At 38.6% G+C, this 23,146-nt stretch overlaps 1 protein-coding gene across 1 annotated transcript in view; it reads right to left on the bottom strand.

Moving 5' to 3' along the window:
* ccnf (cyclin F) overlaps positions 1–23,146 on the bottom strand; it is a 60,931-nt gene that overhangs the window by 11,469 nt on the left and 26,316 nt on the right. The window contains exons 8-15 of the mRNA XM_060840235.1: positions 21,859–21,936; positions 13,360–13,511; positions 11,828–11,992; positions 11,589–11,712; positions 10,207–10,387; positions 6,312–6,399; positions 5,513–5,612; positions 655–788 (exon numbers count right to left, since the gene is read on the bottom strand). Coding sequence (XP_060696218.1) covers positions 655–788; positions 5,513–5,612; positions 6,312–6,399; positions 10,207–10,387; positions 11,589–11,712; positions 11,828–11,992; positions 13,360–13,511; positions 21,859–21,936 — 1,022 coding nt within the window. The remainder of the gene's footprint in view (positions 1–654; positions 789–5,512; positions 5,613–6,311; positions 6,400–10,206; positions 10,388–11,588; positions 11,713–11,827; positions 11,993–13,359; positions 13,512–21,858; positions 21,937–23,146) is intronic.

The following is a 23,146-nucleotide window of genomic DNA, read 5'->3' on the forward strand; positions in this document are numbered from 1 at the left end:
ATTGGACAATCTGGAGGCAGGAAACATGTTTACGCTGTTGGGTGAGTGCCGAACCAGAGGACACAGCTTAAAAATACGGGGTAGACCATTTAGGACAGAGATGAGTAGAAACTTCTTCACCCAGAGAGTGGGGATTGTGTGGAATACTCTGCCACAGAGGGCAGTGGAGGCCCAGTCTCTGGATTCATTTAAGAAAGAGTTGGATAGAGCTCTCAAGGATAGTGGAATCTACGGTTATGGAGATAAGGCAGGAACAGGATACTGATTAAGGATGATCAGCTATGATCATATTGAATGGTGGTGCAGACTCGAAGGGCAGAATGGCCTACTCCTGCACCTATTGTCTAATTAGAAAATTTTAACACCCAAGATTTAGATTGGAAAATTCAGTTTGAGAAATTTAATTGTTGAAGTGTTCAGAGTAATTTAACATCACTTTGAATTCCCTCAATTTTTCTTTATGTCAGGCGGGTTGTAGATTCCAAAGCAACTTAGTTCTTAAAAGTCAAGGAACATTCACAAGGTGCAAGCACCCCACTTACTTCAATGCAGAGTAAAATTCTAAAATCACTGTGAAGCTGTGTAACTTGGGAGAAGACATTGCCCCAGAGGGAAAATATTTAGCGTAGGCTTACAAGTGGATTTAGTCCTTACCGTTTTGTTTTGTTGCCTGAAGGAGATGTCAAAAAAGTTTGAATCTCAGAATTATTGTTAGCAGAAAGTAGTGGTGAAGATTCCTTTTCCTCTTTAATTCCTAGTAGAGTACATAGTTCACTGTAATCCATCACCTACATCAATTACAAAGCAGGTTAAAAGAAAAGCAATTCAATATCCATATTTCAAATTCAACAAATTGAGAACTTCAACCTTTAATCTGAATTCAGTTACATATATCTTAAAATGTTTCTAAAAGAAAGTCTAAAATGTTTCCAAAAGAACGTTTAAGATGTTTCCTGTCACAAGAATGTTGGTCTTTTTGGAGCAATTCCCAATAAATAGATTTGGCTAAATGGAGAACGTCAGTTATTAAATATCTCGTAAAGTGGTCATAATATTGCAAAACAATTCCTCCAGTAGGAAGCACTGATGCACCTCCATCATAGCAACATAAGAACAGGAGTTGGCCACTCAATGATTAGCATTGCTCCCTCACAGAGCCAGGGTCCCTGGTTCGATTCCAGTCTTGGGAAACTGCGTATGTGGAATTTGCACATTCTCCCTATGTCTGTGTGGCTTTCCTCCAGGTGCTCCGGTGTCCTCCCATAATCCAAAGACATGCAGGTTAGGTGAACTGATCATGCTAAATTGCCCAGTGTTCAGGGATGTCCAGGTTAGGTGCATTAGTCAGGGGTAAATGTAGAGTAGGTAGGCGAATAGGTCTGAGTGGGTTACAATTCGGAGTGTTGGTGTGGATTTGTCAGGCCAAATCGCCTGTTTTCACACTGTATGTATTCTATGACTCTGATTTCACCCCTTGAGCCTTTTCCAACATTCATTGAGATCATGCCCAATTTGTGGCCTAACTCCACATGGCCTTTGCCCCATACACTTTAAATTTTTGATGAACAAAGATATTATCTCAGATATAAAATTAATAACTGAACCAGCATTCCATATAACTGCACTCTTATACTTGAATCCTCCAAATAGAAAATGGCAAGCAATATGTTAGCTTTCTTGATTATTTTCTGCACCTATTTGTAGCACTTAAAAGATCTATACACCTAAAATCCCAAGTCTCTTTGGACATCCACTGTATTTAAATTTATACAGTTTATTCAGTTCAAAATGGATAGCCTCACATTTGCTGAATAGAATTCTATCTGCCACAGTTTTGCCTATTCACCCAGTCCATCAATATTACTTTGTAATTTTATGCTATCATCTACATATTTTACAATGCCACTTAACTTTGGTATTAGCAGCAAATCCGGATATGACTTCCTGTGCTATTATCCAAGACGTAAATAATTTGAATAATTATACCTTCGATATTAGAGGCTCCACTGCCTTGACAACTGAAACCTTTGGATTGTCTCTTTATATTGCCTGCCAATCAATGACAATTGCAACCTGACAATGAATAGGGAAGTGGTTAGGATATTTGAGGAGATAGAGATGGTACTAAGAAGCTCGAAGTAGTATAAAAAGGCAAAATAAAATCCTGCCTGATTTGGATATTGTGCTGAAAGCTCCAATGGCAAAGATACTTTCATTTATATAGTTCACATTAAATAGAGCTACTTATATAGGTAGCCATATTGCAATAATTGTACCTATAGAATATTCCAGTGAGCTGAGCAATTAAATAAAGTGCTTTTGTTGGTGTTGGTCAGTAAGGTTTCGCAAATGTAACAAGAAAACTTCCTACATTCCTAACAGGAACTTTTAGCATCCATTTCAATCACTTGAGCAGATGGACAGATGTCAATTTAATACCTAATTTTTAGCACAATGCATGGGAATATTGTGTTGACGCAGATGTTCAGGGTTATACAGAATGAAAGAGCAAGCTCAAGAAGCTAAATGTTTGCTCCTGTCCCTACATACTACTTAGGTGAACAATGCTCAAGTATCAGCCTAGCTAAAGACTATTTAATTTTAGGATTGAAAGCTTTACTGTTATTTACTTGAATTCCCCACTAACTCTTTTCTTCCATTTTAAAGACTATTCTCCCAATGAGGATCAATATCCGTTGTTGTTCTTCCTCCTTGAACACAGCATGACATGAAAAGATATTATACAAACTTGAAAAAGCCTGGCAGATAACTGTCTGTCATCATCTAACTGCTGCAGTCTCCACAGTAATACATTTATAGAATCCATCTGCCAATCAAGCAGCAATATTTTTTACTCCAAGAGGACATTTTCTCTTTACGTTGATATTTTGTGCAAATTGTTCATGACAAGTACAAGATGAGATACTTTAACAAAATATGTCTTTTGCCAGCAATATTCAAGCTCTATGTACCAAATAACTACTGTACAAATGTTAGCTAAACCTCAGCATCAAAGATATCCCACCTATTTGATATTATTATATGGAAGGGTCTGGCAGGAATGTCAAATGGAAATACAAAAAAAGGTAGTGATTTTAAGTAAATCAGGAGAATGAGAGAATTGGTGTGTGTTTATGGGAAACAAGTAAAATGTGCGGGGTAGTTCTATGATGTGCAGTTTGAAATAAAGCTGACTAGGGAAGTATATTCCTGCACTGTCTGGCCAACCTTTAAGTCTGGTGTTAACAATGATAACAGAGGATAATTGAAAGCTAAGCATTATTCTAACCAGTATGATTTTTAAAAAGAGATTTTGTTTAAGCCACCCCCTGGAAGTTCTAAAACATTTTTTCTGAATGGGAACCCATAATCAGGTGAAAGAATTAAAACAACCATGTGGATATATACTACTCCTTTACCGAATAGAAAACGAAGTATGGCATTAGCTCTTTATCACAGAGAAGACAGGATAAGCAGCCACATTTTCTCAGAATTGGAAACTGAGGATATGGATACTGAAGAAAGTTTGGACACATTCTTAATTCGTAAAGATAAAATTTATCAGAAAGGTGATTTACTAATTGCTGGAAATGCAGTCAATTTTGACAAATTTTAAAAAGCAAAAGATAATTCCATGCAAAGATTCAGAACGGAATTCAGCAGAATAATGCAAAACTGCAGAAATTCTATTTGGAAATTTCATAACTTGCAATGGCATTTTCAGTTCCAGACAATGTCAAAATATCAAGTTTAAATAGACTTCTACTGTTGACAAGAGTTAAACTTGCAGATGAGCATCTGCTACAAAGAAGTCATAAACAAAGTTATTTGGAAAACATTTTGTTTTGGTAGTGCGCTGTTTGAAAATAAGGCAATTGGTCATGTTTCAAAATGGAGGACACTTAATTGGCTGGCGCAACCATCAAGGTCACAATAAGAAGGTAGAATCTTAACTAGGAGAAAATAGGATAAATTACTTTTGACAACTGAGAAACAAAGAGATTTCAGAATTTACAAGACGACAACAAACCCTAGGATGCAGCCATTTGGTGTTTCAGATGTGATTCAAAACAACAATATGCCATTAACTATCTCAAACAGAATAAAAGAAACAAATGTTCAGATATAAACCCAGGTAAGGATTAAAGAGGGCATTATATCAGCCACAAAAAAAGCTTCAGCCAAGCGATGAAGCTTTGGCAGCTGAATCCTTCATTCTGCTTGATTAGACAGCAGATGAAGATCTACAGTGTGTGGAATATAATGATTGAAATGCTACTTATAAAGGGGATCAGAAGAAAGTTAAGGAATTTGACAGTTCCACCAGCTTCAAAGTTTGGGACGATGGTACTGAAATTTCATCCTCTCCTTCAAATGTCACTCCTTGCAGAATAGATAAAAATCAATAATTTTATTAGCATGTAGGAAATATTGTTTTTCAGCAAGTCACCGAAGAAAAAAGTACAAATGAAACTGGATGTGGAGAAAGACAAAGTTATTGAACTTAGAAAATCTGAATATGTAATCTACAGTCAAAACATTTGTGTTCCTTTAATGAAACATTACCTCTTCACAAAAAGTGCTATTAGACTGGGGGCAGAAACTTTTTAAAAAAAAAACTGGTGTTGAAACTAAGACGGCAACTTGCCCATTCATCCTCAAAAAGTTTAAATGTTTTAGTTAAGTATTAGGAATAATGGATGAAGCATGCAGTACTCTTATAGAAGAGATAAGTGATAAGATTGGAGATCTGGGAAGTAATGTACATTTTACATCTTATAGATTTGCCAACCAGATTTAGTCAGTCAACAATAACACACAGCAATTATTAAAAACAATTGTTCACATGATGGTAATGAAAAAAATGGACAAACATGAGACTACACAATTTTTTGTCTTGTGAGAGCAGGGGAAATAGAATGGCTTGCCAACTGTGAATTTACAGATGTCAGTCAAGATGAACATAATTGTTATGTGAGATGTGACAACAGAAAGTTCTTTTAGCAAGGAACCATGCAGTAATAGACAAAACCATTCATAACATTTGTCAGATAACCTAAACTGCAAATCATCAGCTGTACTAGCGCCAGTAGTGAATATATGCCAAGAATTCAGTATAGGTCATATAGTCCATGTCAGTTTTTTGTAGAAATCGTCAAGTACCTTCAATAAGAAGTGATCACACCTCCAGTGTGTGAAGGAAACTATGTATAAGTCAGCTTTCAAATTAACAGACATGACTCAATTCAATGTGCCACAGTGACTTCATTAAAAGCAGCATAGAAAGTAATAAGCTACGGGTTATCCAGAAAAGTGAAAAGAGACCAGGATGTCGCAATTAGTATGTAATTTGGCATCAAACTTTGTGCGTCTTTTTTTTTATTGGCAATCCAAAACAAGAGCAATAATTGTTTGCAAGATTTACAGGTAAGTAACAATTCAAGATTGTCAAAGCATCACATAATGGGAATGTTTAATACATCACTGCAGTCGTGTTCTAAGTGCAACAAACCTTTTCCTTGCTAATTTGCTGATAACGCTCCTCTTCAAATCGTTGCTTTACAGCTGTGAGAGACACATGTCTATAATCCCTGGGTGCTTCATTATGGAAACTAGTAGAAATTAAAAAAGAAGTTTAAAATAAATTAAAATGCAGGGTTTGTTATACAACACTCAGTACTAACTTCTTGTCAAACAATTAATTAAAATGGGTGAATTTAAAGAACCACAAAGGTCTTCTAATGCTATATCAAACAAATTTGTAAATTAGCTTGGGAAAGGTTTTCATGCAAGATTTAAGTGTTAATCTGACACAGTCTTTAGTAATGGGAAAGCATGAAGGAGAACTTAGGTATTAAACCAAGATAAACCTCTTTTGAATTGCTATGTACAGTTTCTTAAATGCAAGCTGCAGAATGCATATTACACAGAACATTAAAGTTTATCTATAAATTCAGTTATATGAAACACTGCAATATAAACCATACAGCACAAATAGTCCCTGAATATTAAATGGACAAATATGAATGTTATTACTTGCATGAAAAACAGAACCACAATGGTCTTATAACACTATATCAAACAAAGCAGCAGCTATTTCCCCAAAGAGTGAAAACAGGTTTATGCATTAAGTTTGCTCAGAGGAGAACTGACATAAAATTAGAGAATCAAGAGAAATTTTCAGAATTTATGTATATGGTATCAAGCAATTCTAAACACATTTATATGTGAATTTCATTTTATTAAAATGTCACATTACAAACATCTATTAAAACAAAACTATAAAAATCTCATTATTTGGTAGATCTTACCATTTCTTATGTAGATCCACTACACATGGAATTAGATTTTCCAATGTAAAACCAGTGGACTCAGTCAGCTGGCTTGACCATGGGAGGACTAGGTAAAAAGAAAAATTACTTTTAAATCACAAAAGAAGTGGCAGATTCTAAGTTGCTGTGAAACAATACAGATCATGCTTTTATTGCTTTGAGCATTAGGAAGCATTGTCAAGTGCTGCCAGTGCGTTGCTTTCCCTATCACTGCCATACCACAAATAAAAATTGCATATTATACGCAACCTGTATTTTTTGGAGATTGGAAAAAGTTACATAAATCTGGATTATAAGAGATTGGTAGGGGCTTCAATCTTCAAATGATATTCATTTTTCACAGAAAACAGTGAACTCAAAGAAAATAGGTTGACTCTGGAGAAATTATTTGATTTGGAACATGCAATACAAAAAAAAGAGGTTGGCATTACCGTTTGGTTCTTTGCTCCCTTATACTATAAATAGTCTTTAAATTGATTAATAGCATTTATTCATTTTGATACAAACCTAAACTAAAACCAGCCAAAACCACCAGGCTTATTTCACAGGGCTAAATAATGCATTAAACAAGATATTTACAATACAAGCAGCAGCTACTTAGTTCAAGTTACTGTTTCAGTAATCGACTTTAAATTTCACTGCCGTGTACCTGCCTTTTTATTTAAAATATTTATCCATTTCCCTTAGGAAATGAAATGGTTTCATCCAACGTGTAGATAAGCGGGTGATTTTGGAGGATTACAAGCTTGATATGGTACATTCTAACAAAGACACAAGAAACTGAAAACCAAAAGCCACACTACCTTGGATGAGGGATATGGAGAATAAGCAGAAACAACAACAACAAAAAAGTATCTGATATGCAAAGGCAGAGGAGATAAAAGGGAACCCAAAAATCACTTTGAAAATAAGGGACAGTTTGGGTCTTGTTAAGCATAAAGACTATATGCTTGTGAAGTGCAGGGAAAGGCCAGATAATTAATGAAAGCTAACAAAGGTGTCAGTAAAAAAGTGACAGCAGAGGTATGGATAGGATAAAAGATCAAAATGCAGTAAGCACTGGAGAAAATGACTGTTTCCATTAGATAAAGTTAAAAATCACACAACACCAGGTTATAGTCCAACAGGTTTAATTGGAAGCAACTAGCTTTCGGAGCGTCGCTCCTTCATCAGGTGATTAAACCTATTGGACTATAACCTGGTGTTGTGAGATTTTTAACTTTGTACACCCCAGTCCAATACTAGCATCTCCAAATCATGATATCCATTAGATAAGTAACCTAGCCCACACAGCATTTAGAGCAGGTTGCTAAACAAAGTGGTATTGATAAATAGAAAGGATCAGTTCCTGCAGATTGGAGGGTGGCTAAGGTCCCACTTTTCAAGAAGGGGAGAGAGAGAAAAAAAAACAGGGAATTATAGACTGGTTAGCCTGATGTTAGTGGTGGGTAAGATGCTGGAGTCAATTATAAAAAATGAAATTATGACTCATTTGGATAGCAGTAACAGGATAGGTCAGAGTCAGCATGGATTTACGAAGGTGAAATCGTGCTTGACTAATCTTCTGGAATTTTTTGAGTATGTAACTATGAAGATGGAATGGAAGAGCCAGTGGATGTAGTGCATCTGGACTTTCAGAAGGTCTTTGATAAAGTCCCACATAGGAGGTTAGTGAGCAAAATTAGGGGACATGGTATTGGGGGCAAAATACTCAATTGGATTGAAAATTGGCTGACTGACAGGAAACCGTGATAAACGGGTCGCTTTTGGAATGGCAGGCAGTGACCAGTGGGGTACCACAAAGTTCGGTGCTGGGACTGCAGCTGTTTACAATATACATTAATGACAGATGAAAGTATTAAAAGTAATATTAGCAAATTTGCAGATGACAAAGCTCGGTGACAGGGTGAAATGTGAGGAGGATGTCATGAGAATACAGGGCGACTTGGACAGGCTAGCTGAGTGGACAGATGCAATGCAGATGCAGTTTAATGTGGATAAATGTGTGGTTATCCACTTTGGTGGCAAGACCAGGAAGGCAGATTACTATCCAAATGGAGTCAAGTTAGGTAAAGGGGGAAGTACAATGAGATCTAGGTGTTCTTGTACATCAGTCAATGAAAACAAGCATGCATGTGCAGCAGGCAGTGAAGAAAGCTAATGGCATGCTGGCCTTCATAATAAGGGGAATTGAGGTCCCTCTGCAGCTGTTCAGGGCCCTGGTGAGACCGCGCCTGGAGTATTGTGTGCAGCTTTGGTCTCCAAATTTGAGGGAGGACGTTCTGGCTATTGAGGGAGTGCAGCGTAGGTTCACGAGGTCAATTCTTCGAATGGTGGGACTATCATATGTTGAAAGATTGGAGCGACTGGGTTTGTACACACTGGAGTTTATAAGGATAAGTGGGGATCTGATTGAGATATCCAAGATTACTAAAGGATTGCATACTCTGGAGGCAGGAAGCATGTTTCTGCTTATGGGTGAGTCCAGAAACAAAGGTCACAGTTTAAAAATAAGGGGTAGGCCATTTAGAACAGAGTTGAGGAGAAACTTCTTCACCCAGAGAGTGGTGGTTATATGGAATGCTCTGCCCAGAAAGAGATGGATAGAGCTCTTTAGGATAGTGGAATCGAGGGATAAGCAGGAACAGGATACTGATTGTGGATGATCAGCCATGATCATAATGAATGGTGGTGTTGGCTCAAAAGTCTGAATGGCCTACTCCTGCACCTATTGTCTATTTGCTCTACTATAATTTTTTTTGTTACGAGAAATGTGGCATTAGACTGAAGTGCAGCAAAAGGTGGCTTATTTAATATTTGGTGGCAAGGATAGTCCAAGTTACACATACCAAGTTACAAGAGTGAGTTTTACAAGAATGAAAAAAACTTAACAGTTGGGCAGGGTTTACATTAGTTGAGAATTGACACAGAGTTGTGAAAAACAGACTGTTTTGGCTAATCAACACTACTGTATTTACTACAGCAAGACCTACATACTTCCACAGCATCCGGTTCTGCCTACCTACTTTGTAGACAAGAATCCATATCTTTTTCATCTCTAGACAATTACTGCCATTCTCTCCCAGTTCAATCAGACTTCTGTATACGGGCCACATTTATTTATTACATTCCAATCACATTTTTAAATTCTTGTTAAAGAAATTAAATAGGTAGACCATATACCAATTAACCAAAAATATCTGCATGGGTCACTATTTTCGTGAATTTTGTTGGTAACAGATTAATTGTGCAATTTCTGCATAGAGTAGAGTCATAGAGATGTACAGCATGGAAACAGACCCTTCGGTCCAACCCGTCCATGCTGACCAGATATCCCAACCCAATCTAGTCCCACCTGCCAGCACCCGGCCCATATCCCTCCAAACCCTTCCTATTCATATACCCATCCAAATACCTCTTAAATGTTGCAATTGTACTAGCCTCCACCACATCCTCTGGTAGCTCATTCCATACACGTACCACCCCATCCGTGAAAAAGTTGCCCCTTAGGTCTCTTTTATATCTTTCCCCTCTCACCCTAAACCTATGCCCTCTCGTTCTGGACTCCCCGACCCCAGGGAAAAGACTTTGTCTATTTATCCTATTCATGCCCGTCATAATTTTGTAAACCTCTATAAAGGTCACCCCTCAGCCTCCAACACTCCAGGGAAAACAGCCCCAGCCTGTTCAGCCTCTCCCTGTAGCTCAGATCCTCCAACCCTGGCAACATACTTGTAAATATTTTCTGAACCCTTTCAAGTTTTACAACATCTTTCCTATAGGAGACCAGAATTGCATGCAATATTCCAAAAGTGCCAATGTCCTGTACAGCCGTAACATGACCTCCTATACCACTACATACTAGCATACAAACCTTGTTTGTGAAGTATTCGTGCTAATAGTAAGGCAGCTGCTGCTGTCATTGCAGGGGAATAAACAGAGAGGTCTATATACAGTAACGAAAGTTCACAGATGTAGTTAAAAAGGTGCTTGGTACGTCTTTCTGGTGGAGCTACTGCCAGTAGTACTTCTGCGTAGTCTAAAATGGTGGGTATCTGCAAAACCAAAAAAAAAACTACATCAACAATGCCTTACTGTTTAACACAAGAATTAACATTTTTTTGCAAACATAAGTCAAACAAGGAAAATAGAGTTTACAAACTTTCAATGACTACACATAACTTGCCAGCTCCTGTGAGTTGGAGAGAGAAAATTGGTTGTTTACTTCTTGGCAACTCTATTTGTAAGAGGACTATGTCTGGCACCCGCTTCCTCTCTTTTTGCATCAAAGCTGTCCAAATAATGCAACAGCAAGAAAATTGACATTGGATGTCATTTTCACTCAACTGCAGGTTTAACCATTTAACCACTATTAAACTTGAACTCCTACAAGTCACACAATATCCTGATACAAATCAAAAATTCAGGTATGTGAGAAAATTAAAAAATGCTAGAACTATTCTCAAAAAAGGCTCAAGGACTTGAAATGTCAGGCTTCTTTCTCTAGAAATGCTGCAATATTTTCACAAACAAGATAGCTAATATGCTGACTTAGACACAAGGTTAGTGCTCCTTCATCAGTTGAATTAACATTCTGCTATCCTCCAATGTACTCGTGGACAGTTCATAACATTAAGTTTAAAAGTAGCTCACCACAACTTGAGATATAGGAATTTATATTTGTTTTAGAGATCAGCAATAAAGTTTGATGGAAGTTAAAAGTGAAGCAGCTTAATTTCAAGACTGGCACCTTTTCTTGGTGACTCTACTTTTGTTTTTAAAAACATTCCTCTCCCGCTCCCACAAGAAAGTAATTGCGTAGCATGTCTACCCCAGTTGTGTCACAGCATTTCTCTCTGATATCATTTATATCGTGGAGATTAAGGATGTGCTGTTATTCCTTTGGGAGACTAGGTCCTTTGGAAGTCAGTGACAAATAGACTAGTATTTAGCGTAAACTTGGAAACTGTGATACTTAAATGAAGATTATTCCGTTTTAATTAATTGCAATGCCCAACTTGCTTTATTGAATCATTATTGATCCTTCAGTCCAACTTGTCCATGCCAACCAGATATCCTAAATTAATCTAGTCCCATGTGCCATCATTTGATTCATATCCCTCTCAATCCTTCCTATTCATATACTCAACCAGGTGCCTTTTAAAATGTTGTAATTGTACAGGCTCCACTACTTCTTCTGGCAAATACATATTTTCCATTGCAAGAAAATGCCACTGGACCATTCTAATAACTTACTTTAATTTTTCCTCGAAGTGCAGAAATTATCTCTCCCATCATTCGTACTAGATCCTCATATTTGTATGTGTTATCTGTAAGCCAAACAGCTTCACGAATTGTCAGGATCTCTTTACTAATAAACCTACAAAAATTACCCAGATAAAGATGATAATCAGTAAGACTTCAAATCAAATAGTCCAAAATGCACTGGTTTTAGACAGAAGAACAGAACTAAAGTCTTTTTGATTCAAACTCACCTTGTGCAAATAACCATACAAGCAATCCCCAATAGCTGTAGTTGGCCCCTGGGTACACAGCGCAGCATCAGATACCGATCCACATTTGCCACTGTGACATGCAGGCACAAGCTGGAAAAATCCTTCATGCTGGTCACCTCTACTAACCAATCAATTAGAATATATCTGCAGAAACGGAACGCTACCAGTTAGACCACAGCCATTTCAGTAGAATTTTAAAATCATTTGTTCCTGAATGCTTCTATTTATACAACAGCTATTCACAGAGAGAGAGAGCGAGAGTGAGAGAGAGAGCGAGCGCGAGAGCGAGAGCAAGAGAGAGAGAGCGAGAGAGAGATTGAGATTCGCACCCCATATGTGGACCTCCCATCAGCTACCCAATAAATCATAACAGCTTATATCCAGAGTATTCAGGGGTTAATTTTTTCCATATGCAGAAATTTCCATTAAGCATAAGACATTTCAAAAGTGCATTTAGAAGTTATAAATTCCTGACCATTAGTTTCTCTATCAATCAATGTAAACTTTTTTGGTCAATTCATATCAACCACCTTTATTAACCACCAGTTGACAGTGCTGAAAAAGCCACAGTGCCTTGAAAGTTCAAGTTGGCCAGCTTGCTTTAGGTTTGCCAGAAAAACCTCACAAACACAATGCACATCACCCATTTAGGTGGAAGATTGCTTCTTTGGCTTCACTCCTGACTGGTCTAGTGCTAATTTCAAGATCATGACCCAAAACAAACTCATGTTCTGAATTCCAGACAGTATACCCTCTCTTTCACTACTCTATTGAATTCATTTAAACAGTTCAGGGACATGCAAATTCACGAATATCACAAATTCATTCTTTGTTCTCATTGCAACAGAAACACCTCAGTGCTTAAAAATGTGTTGCTGGAAAAGCGCAGCAGGTCAGGCAGCATCAAAGGAGCAGGAGAATCGACGTTTCGGGCATAAGCCCTTCTTCAGGAATGAGGAGGGTGTGCCAAGCAGGCTAAGATAAAAGGTAGGGAGGAGGGACTTGGGGGAGGGGCACTGGGAATGCGATAGGTGGAAGGAGGTTAAGGTGAGGGTGATAGCCGGAGAGGGGGTGGGGGCGGAGAGGTCGTGAAGAAGATTGCAGGTCAAGAAGGCGGTGCTGAGTCTGACGGCTGGGACTGAGAAAAGGTGGGGGGAGGGGAAATGAGGAAGCTGGAGAAATCTGTATTCATCCCTTGTGGTTGGAGGGTCCTCAGTGTCCAGGTTTGGTTGAAGGACCTTTCCTATTATGAATATTTCATGTAGTTCTGCATTTAATCTTCCAAACTCAAAAGAACACAATCCAAGTTAGTGCAACTTATCCTCAATTTAACCCCTATATCCCTGGCATAAATTCTGTCCAGCAACCCCGTCAAAACCTGTAGATCCCTTTAAGATTCAGTGCTCAGATACGGTCAAGTACTGAGCTACTCAGAGCAGGTTTCAGGCTTCATTCTTCACACAAGTTCCCATCAATAAATTTCAATGGATTTTAAAAATTTACACATTTACCTCATTGTGTCATTCATGCCCTTTTGTACTTTGAACATTTTCTGTTTGTAAGAAGGCTGGGAAGACTGAAAAACTTGAACAACAAACTCTTTCGTAGCTACAGATGTCATACCCAACAGATTGGCACTTCCGCAGGCTTTTGCTAATGATATCTGAAACAACAATTTTTATTTTGTTAAAATCAAATCTATGTTTGAGTTTAGGTTTTGCAAGCATAAGATATATACTTCAATTTATTTTAAATGCAGCTGCTCGGACAAGAAGCCAGAGGCAGGCCAAACTCTACCAGATGTATGATAAATTAAAGTAAAAAGTGAGGTCTGCAGATGCTGGAGATCAGAGCTGAAAATGTGTTGCTGGTTAAAGCACAGCAGGTCAGGCAGCATCCAAGGAACAGGAAATTCGACGTTTCGGGCCAGAGCCCTTCATCAGGATTCCTGATGAAGGGCTCTGGCCCGAAACGTCGAATTTCCTGTTCCTTGGATGCTGCCTGACCTGCTGCGCTTTAACCAGCAACACATTTTCAGGTATGATAAATTAACACAAATAAGTCACTTGACCCCACCAGGGAAAGAATTGAGGGCTCCACAACAGGAGTAGACCTAATTTAACATTCTACTGTTTATACAACCCTCCCAGTTAGCATCCAACTGACAGTTAGACATCAACATCAAAAATCAACATAGGCATTAAGTTCTACCTTCCCTTTTGGATCAGCTGCATTTAACCAGATACCCGTTCATACCAGAGGAGCAAGTCCTGTACCTAATGAACTCAAAGATTATGTTTCTCCCAATCTAGAGAGACTCAGGTCACTCAAGATTATTGCAGTATATGTCTAATGCCCCATTTGTTTCTCCTCTGTCATATAGTGAGAGTGTATGGAGGCCTATAATCTACTTCCACACAAGTGAATGCTTATGAATATATGATTTCTCTCTACTCAACCATGATCTTTCAAGTTCGATCAAAGATCACTACTATACTCATGACATCCTTAATTAATTGAACACCATAACATTTTCTTACTTTCCATCATCCTTCTGTTGAGTGAATTTAGCAGCTAAAGACTCATGCTGTCCCAAGAAGGTTATCAACTCCACCCAAATACTAACAAAATGAATGGGATGTTGTCACTTCTATATCCACCCAAGAATCTGAATTTCATGGACTGTAAACCACTTTCAGGAGCAGCTTGCAGCATTAAACAAAAGTACAGGTGGTTAAAGAAATGGTGTTTTTGTGGTCGAACTTGCCAGTCTTGCGCTCAGACCCCAATTTGTTATTGCTCCAGTTGATAAGCTCCCAAGTGAGGATGGATGAACTGGCTTAACTTCTTTACTCAGCTGCCCCTTGGCTAATCACAACCAGGCTAATTTAAAAGCAGATCCTTTCCCTGTGGATACCTTTCTCCCAGAGCCAAATGAGCAATTTTTAGATGGAGCCAATTTACCAGGCTTAGAGTTCAGTTTATTAATTACCACACAAGAAGAATTAGTAACAAGATAGACAATTTTGAAGAGGGAAATTCAAAAAAGGTATCAAAATTTATAAAAGTGAATTATGGATCAGTCTGAATTGCTTATGAATGGACAGTTGAATGTTGTAGTGGACATTACCAGTAGTGTTGACATTGGCAGTTAAGCTGTCAATTTCAAGATTCTTAGTTTTGTATCTTGTTTGCAATTCCTTTTGACAGTGACAGAATTCAAGCTTTCAGGGGGAGTAGTCTTTGTTTTGCTGTCCTGTTTCGCTATTTTTTTTAATTCATGAGATGGGGTCTCACTCTTGAGCCATTACTCAGAGGTTAGCATTGCTGCCTCAAGCTGTCAGGGACCAGTGTTTGATCCCAGCTTTGGGCGACTGTCTTTTTGGAGTTTGCACATCTTCACAGCGTCTGCGGGGGCTTCCTCCCGTGATCCAAAGATGTGCAATTTAGGTGAACTGGCTATGCTAAATTGCCCATTGTGTTCAGGGATGTGTAAATTAGTCTGGGGTAAATGTAGAGTAATAGGGTGGGGGAATGGGTCTGGGTGAGTTACTCTTCGGAGGGTCGGTGTTGACTTGTTGGACCAAACGGTCTATTTCCACACTGTAGGGGTTCTATGAATCTAAACCAGTGCAGTCCATGTAGGTAAACTTAGAATGCGGTTCGGGGGATATTTCAGGATTTTGGGCAATGGTACAGAAGGAGTATATTTCCAAGTCGAAATGATGAGCGGTGTAGGTGGAAGAACTGGATGCCTGTGGAAGCGGTACCAGTCAAAGCTCTTGCTTTCTCCCAGATGGTATCAAGACTCTGTCGTGCTGCAGGGGCTGCACTTAACCATATGGGGAATTAAGGATGTAGATATCCACTGTGAGATGCTTGACTTGGTCTTGTAGCCACAGTATTTATACAGCTTGTCCAGTTCAATTCCTGGTCAAAGTCAATGGGGGATTTGGTGATGGTGATATCATTGAATGTCAAAGGATAATTGTTAGATTCTGTAGCAGTCTCCTGGCTTCTAAAACACTTATAGACTGCTAACTTGGCCAAACAGCAAAGGATTCTGGATACATTGGCCAAGTAAAACTCAGCTCACAATACCCACAACACCAGCCATAGTGTAAACACAGCAGCCAGGTGCTAATGACATTAGCATAATGCAAATAGGTAACAGTTATTCTGGACAGACATGCCCCAACAACTTATCCACTAAACAAAGGCGAGGCCAGAAAAGCTACTGAGTCCTAGCATGTCATCTATTAAGTGTATCTCCCTGATGTGACAAAACTATAGGAAATACCAGAAAACCATCCAAAACGTATAAAAATAGGGTTCACCTGCAGACCTCTTTCGGAACTGCTCTTTATCTTTGGAATCATTGGAGGCCCTCCAAGGAGGCCAGCGTGGCAAGAATGAAAGCAAGAAAGCAGCTTTGTAGACCCAAAGAGAGCCACAGAGAGCGCAACCGCATAAGTTTACAAAAGACTCAGAAGTATTGTAACCTTAAGGGACCAATTAGGGATAGAATGCATAGTATTAAAGATTATTGTAATTTTGTTCTTAATAAAGTGGGATTGTTTTGCTTCAGTACTGATGTGTGTACACATTCATTTGACTGCTTTGGTAACGTGGAACACCTGGGCAAATTCATTCATAACATTCTGGTCAGAGTTGTCTGAACTGTACCAGACAGCAATTTTGTTTTTGGGAGATGGTCATTGCCTGGCATTTGTGTGGCAACACATTACCTCCACTTTTCAGCCAAAGCCTGAATCCTGTCAAGGTTCTGCTGTAATTGGATGTGAACTGCATTGGTATGAGAGATGTTGTGAATTGTGAACATTGTCATGGATGGTTTATGGCATATCACCATTTCTGAACTGATGGAGGGAAGGTCATTGATGATCAACAATGAAGATGATTGGGCTACTACATTGCTGCAGAGATGCCCTAGAATGGAAATGGCTGATCTGTAATCACCACACCACCTTGAGTACAAAAAAAAATGGGATTCTTGCTATAACTTTAGTAAAGACTTTGCTAAGGTTCCACATAGTAGACTAATTAGAAAAATTAGATCATGTGTGATTCTGGGCGAGATTGCCAATTGTATACTAAATTCAGGACACAGGTTTGTTCATTGAGCTGGAAGGTTCGTTTTCAGATGTTTTGTTACCATACTAGGTAACATCATCAGGGAGCCTCCGGATGAAGCACTGGTGGCATGGCCCTCTTTTTATTTATGTGTTTAGGTTTCCTTGGGTTGGTGATGTCATTTCCTGTGGTGACACCATTTCTTGACACCCCCCCACCCCGCTCTGCTCTGCTCAGGGGTGGGAAATGGGATCCAAGTCAATGTGTTTGTTGATAAAGTTCTGGTTGAATGCCATGCTTTTAGGAATTCTTGCGAGTATCTGTCTAGCTTAACCTGTGTTGTCCCAGTCGAAGTGGTGTCCTTCCTCATGTGTTTGCAAGGATACTAGTGAGATTGGGTCATGTCATTTTGTGGCTAGTTGACATCAATGGTTGGAGAGGCCTGTTCTGGAGTACTGTGTATAGTTCTGATCATCCTGCGATATGAAGATTATTATTAAACTGGAGAAGGTTCAGAAAGGATTCACCAGGATCTTGTGAGGAATGGAGGGTTTTGCATTATAAGGAGGGGATGGATGGACTGTGACTACCATAGGAGGTTGAGGGGTCACCTTACAAGTTTATGCAATTATGATGGGTATAGGTAAGATCAATAGCAAAGATCCTTTCAAAACTAGATGGCACATTTTTAAGGTGACAGGAAAAAGATTTAAAAAGACATTTGGGGACAACTTTTGTTTTACCCCCAAACTGAGGAGTTAGTATGTGGAATGAACCATCAGAAGATATGGTGGATGCATGGACAGTAACAATGTTTAACAGATGTTTAGATAATTTCTTCAATACAAAAGATTTGGAGGAATATAGGACAAATGCAGCCAGGTGGGACTAGCTTAATTTGGGAACATGGCCTGTGTGGACTAGTTGGACCAAAGGGTCTGTTTCCACACTATATGGTTCTATGCCTATAATTGTAACAGGGTATTGGTGAGATCTTAAGTACTGCTTACAGTTTTGGATACCTTTATTTAAAGGAAAAACCTGCATTGGAAGTAGTCCAAAGAAGGTTCTTTCGGTTGATTGCTTGAATGAAGAAGAGGTTGCCTTGAGGAAGGCCTATTCTTATTGGAGTTTGGACCGAATCTCATTGGAGTTCAGAACCGAATTTGATGAATAATTTGTCATCACACTATTGTTAATCTTTAAAATTATTTTCCAAAGATAGCACTGAAGGTGAGGTCATAAATATATTCAAGAGTGAGTTATACATATTTTGATTGATGAGGGAACTGACATTTCTTTTGGGGGTGCGAGCAGAGAAGTGAAGCTAAGACTAAAATCAGAGCAATCATAAGATTATTGAATGACAGAGCAGACTCGAAGGATCAGTCAGAATATTGCTGCTCCTATTTCTTATGAATAAATTGTTCTATTAGTTTGCCCTCCACAGGCAATTTATGTCAAGTGCTCCAAAATATTTGGTCACGTAAATACCCGCTGTCAAGGAAAGGTCACCAGCATTCTCAAAGATCCATCCCACCCTGGCAATGTTTTTCTACAACCACTACCATCGGGGAGAAGGGACTGAAGCCTGAACACATGCACCAGCCGGTTTCAAAACAGTTTCTATCCTACTGTTGTTAGAATACTGAGTGGACTCAAACTCTTAACATTCGCCTGTGCCTTTGTTTTTGCCGCTGTTTACTTATCTATGCTACTTAACTCTGTGATCTGCCCGTATTGCTCACAAGACAAAGCTCTTTACTGTGCCTCTGTACACGTGACAATAAGTTCAATTCAATTAAATGCAAGTGTTTTGTTGGGCCCTGTCTTTTGGAGTTTACAAAATATGGTATGCCTCATAAGCCTGATTTATATTACATTGTAGCATTGGTAGAGACAGATGTCCAAACTGAATTTAATTAGTCTTCAAAAAAGGTGTTTGGCTGTCACTTTAGAACCTTTGAATTGACACTGACATGGGTAAAAAACATTATGTTCTACTTCATTGAAGATATACTTTAAATACCTAGTTATTTGATTCACGAGGAAAAGATTTTAGAGGCATTCTGAAGTGCTGAGTAGATAATGGACCTACAGTTTTACAGTTTCACAATGATCAGAAATAAATACAGAATTCACTGAAAAAAGTGCCTAGAACATGAAGGGAAACGCTGTCTGGTCAAAGGTCTGGAATAATGTATTTGGTTGTTATTCTGGGTGGACTATATTGTTTGATATAGAAAAACCTATACGATAGGATAAATAACTTCTAGAAAGTAGAAACCAAATAAAGTACCCGAAGTCCCTGCAAGTATTTACTGAGGAAAATAAAAGACTCTTAAATCATTATTGTGTCTAAAGTGACTTCAATCTTGTTTTAACAAAGTACAATATTCTAGAATAGCAATTACAATTTTCATTTCAGTCTTGTATTAATTGCAAAGCTGGTATAATAGTTTAACATTTTAGCAAGCTTTGAGAAAATTTGTAGCTCAGGTTGAGGTTCTGGATGTAGGTTTGCTCGCTGAGCTGGAAGGTTCATTTCCAGACGTTTCATCACCCTACTAGGTAACATCTTCAGTGGGCCTCCGGCCGAAGCACTGTACATGATTCCTACTTTCTGTTTATATGTTTGGGTTTCTTTGGGTTGGTGATGCCATTTCCTGTTCTTTTCCTCCGGGGGTGGTAGTCAGGGTCTAACTCGACGTGTTTGTTGGTAGAGTTCCAGTTGGAGTGCCATGCTCCTAGGAATTCTCGTGTGTCTCTCTGTTTGGCTTGTCCTAGGATGGATGTCTTGTCCCAGTTGAACTGGTGTCCTTCCTTATCTGGATGTGAGGATACTAGTGAGAGAGAGTCATGTCGTTTTGTGGCTAGTTGATGCTAATGAACAGCAGCTAATGAACGTGAAAGACCCTATACAGGCAACAAGCAAAACTAATATCATTTACAAAATACCGTGCAAGAACTGTAACAAACACTATACTGGACAAACAGGCAGAAAACTAGCCACCAGGATACATGAACACCAATTAGCCACAAAACAACATGACCCTGTCTCATTAGTATCCTTACACACAGATAAGGAAGATCATGAGCAAACTTACATCCAGTATAACATTTTATTTTGAAAAAGGAAGACCTGTATAGAGTTTTTGAAGAACTGGACTTCTCAACATATTTTATGCCAGTGGGGTACTTTTAATATGGAGTCACTATCAAAATGTAAATTCCCAATACCTGTGTCTCGAGAACAAGAATGGATCTCATGAAAAAGAGGGAACTTATTTAGTTAAGAGAGAACTTAATGGACCATATTTTGTTGTAGAAATGGTGAAGCTGTAAATGCTTACTGCTATTTACAAACTGAACAAAACTCTTCAGTGGTAGTACATTCACAATTGAATAAGAAATTCTTGAAATTGCTTGAGATACACAGATCTTCCATATGCTATGTGAAAATAGCATATTGTTGCTTGATTCCCTATTTAAATGTATTGAATAATATTGAATTCCTGTCCTGGCTACGTTGATGCGAGCTAAGAACGCCAATAAAAAGTTAGGCTTCATCCCTTCCACTGACAATACCTGGTTAGTTGCATGATATCACAAAACTATAAGGAAGGATAGGTAGTATTGAGGAGGCAGAGAGGCTGGAGAAGGCCTTTGGCTGGGAGTGTGAGAGCAAAGAGGTGACAGTGGGATACTTTGGTTGTGAAATCATTTAGCTCAGTTTGTCATTTGCTGCTTGGCACAGAAGTAGTCCTGTTTTGTTGCTTCACCAGGTTGACACTTTAATTTTAGGCATGCCTGATACTGCCAATGACAAGACCTCCTGCACTTTTCATTGAAACTGCTAGTACTCAGAATGACAGTCACTTTATCCACAGGTGTGACTGATTTTGTTGTTAGGAGGGTTTTTCTTGACCTTAACCTTTTTAGACAATTAACATTGTCTAGTGCACATTGCCTAGGTACCATGGCCTTTTGGCGCACATGAAAACCTCAGTCCCACTAACACTCTGGTCGAGTCGAAATTAGTTTTTTAAACCAAAACAGATAAAAGAAAGTTTTTCTTCAGTTTGGCTCAATCCACAGGTGTTTGCTTGTTGTTGTGTAAAGGTGGTCAGCAATCAACATAGTCACAAGAAATCACAATCCAGTCTGCTTTGATGTGTTTCTTTCCATTTTAAGATATTTGAAGGTCCCTCCACACATTTTGGTGTGATTTTCTCTGTAAACAACCACTTAATTTATTCCAGAGCTATTTTTGGCTCTATTAGCCCTCTTGAAATATATATTTATGGAATTACAAATTAAAAATATCTATATTACTTCCAGATTCTAATCTTTGGTCATGACACTAGCCGTGGTTTACACTTCAAATGGATATTTCTAGAATTATACTATTCTAGTGTTTAAAGTTTTCCAGCATTGCCTAACTTGCTAACTGAATATCCTCTTTGAATGGGAATTATATCTGGCATGAAGTAAGCTAAAAGCTTTGAAATTCCATACACCACATTACAATTCAGCCACCCATACATTCTGTATCCTTTGAGAAACCATACCAGAATACCAAAAGGTTTTCAAACCTATTTGACTTACACTAAAAAGACAGGAGGCTCATCACCACTTTGAGATATGGACAAAAAGCCAAGCACATGGGTATTAAAACTGTCCTTACTTCCTACACAACTGAACGAAATGCAATGAGCCAATAGGGTTTCATATTTATTTGTTAGAGATTGTGAACTGTAAAAAATAATACTGCAACCAAAACAATGTCTGAAGTGTTCATCAACATCAATACTGCCTTAGACGTCAGGAGGTAAAATTTGAAAATTGACTTGCCAATTGAAGAGCCTGGCCAGTTTAGGAAAAAGAAATTAAGTTATTGCACCTAGTGCCCATACCTGTGCTTCCCAGCATCCTTTAGTTGCGAAATCCCTGAGTTTCCTAAGGTTCTGAAGATGCCTACCAGGATCAGCCACCTAAAACGTAAAAGGCAAGAAACTTTCATACTATGTTATGGACCAGAACAGACCTCCTTAAAATATATTAAGATAGTAACCTAGACCCTAACGTCTTATTTTAAAAGATGAATGCGAGATGCTCTGTCTAAACAAAAAATCCTGCATCTGTGAGAACTTGACCACAGCCTCTCTGGCTGCTCCTCTTGTTCCAACGTTTAAAAATCCTGAAGTCTCATGTTGTTTGTCTTCTCATAGGCTGCTCAACACTATACCCCAATCTTTCTCTAAAAGAAGCTAGGACAAAAGACACCACTTAATACCACAGTATCACCACAATGAAAATGCCATTCCTTTACCACATCAGAGTTAAAAATCCTGGAATTCCCTTCCTAACAGCAGTGCAGATGTAACTACATCCCAAAGTCTACAGTGATTGAAGAAGGTAGCTCACTAACACCATCTCACTACAACCACCTCAAGGGTAATCAGGGTTAGGCTAGAATTGTTGGACTGAGCCAGCAATGCCACATCAATGAACTTTAATAAAAAGCAAAGATTCTCTGAAATCTATTTATTCAAATACATCAGGATTGTTACCAAACCAAAGCCTACAAGTGGTATAAAGTAGAGATGAAAATTGCAGGGCAATGAGTTGGGAGATTCCAAGACAAAGAATCTATAAAAGCTCACTGATCAAATGAAGACCCTTATTCATGAGCCTATGCCTCGCATTCAGTGATACACAAATTCTCAGTTTCTTAATGCCTACACTTTAACACAAAGTCATCAGGTAGGCAGAGTGAGAGCCCTCAGAGGAAGCATGCAGCAGTATCTTGGTACATAGAGAATAAGGATCAACATTAGCCATATAATGAGACTGGCTGATGCTGAATGCACCCGATTGAATGCCTGTCCTGCTGGCAGACTTAACTGATACCAGCGCAAACATCAGCTTCTTCAGGTATTGCTCAGTGACGATCAATCTAGAGCTCAAACAGCACAAGTGAGCAATCTACTCATAGTTGGGTGTTCACCAAAGACCATGAATATACACCATCTCCTATTACAATCAATATTTTCTGCTTCATTCTAGATATTAACACCTTACTGGAGGCCTCAAGCAAGACTCATCACCTGGACCATAATGAGACTTTTCAGAAGTTGGTCACTTTAAATTTTTTACTAGGATTTCTGACAAATCAATGTTATATCCCGAATGCTATAATAA

The sequence above is a fragment of the Hemiscyllium ocellatum genome, chromosome 20 (assembly GCF_020745735.1).
Source record: "Hemiscyllium ocellatum isolate sHemOce1 chromosome 20, sHemOce1.pat.X.cur, whole genome shotgun sequence".
Lineage (NCBI taxonomy): Eukaryota > Metazoa > Chordata > Chondrichthyes > Orectolobiformes > Hemiscylliidae > Hemiscyllium > Hemiscyllium ocellatum.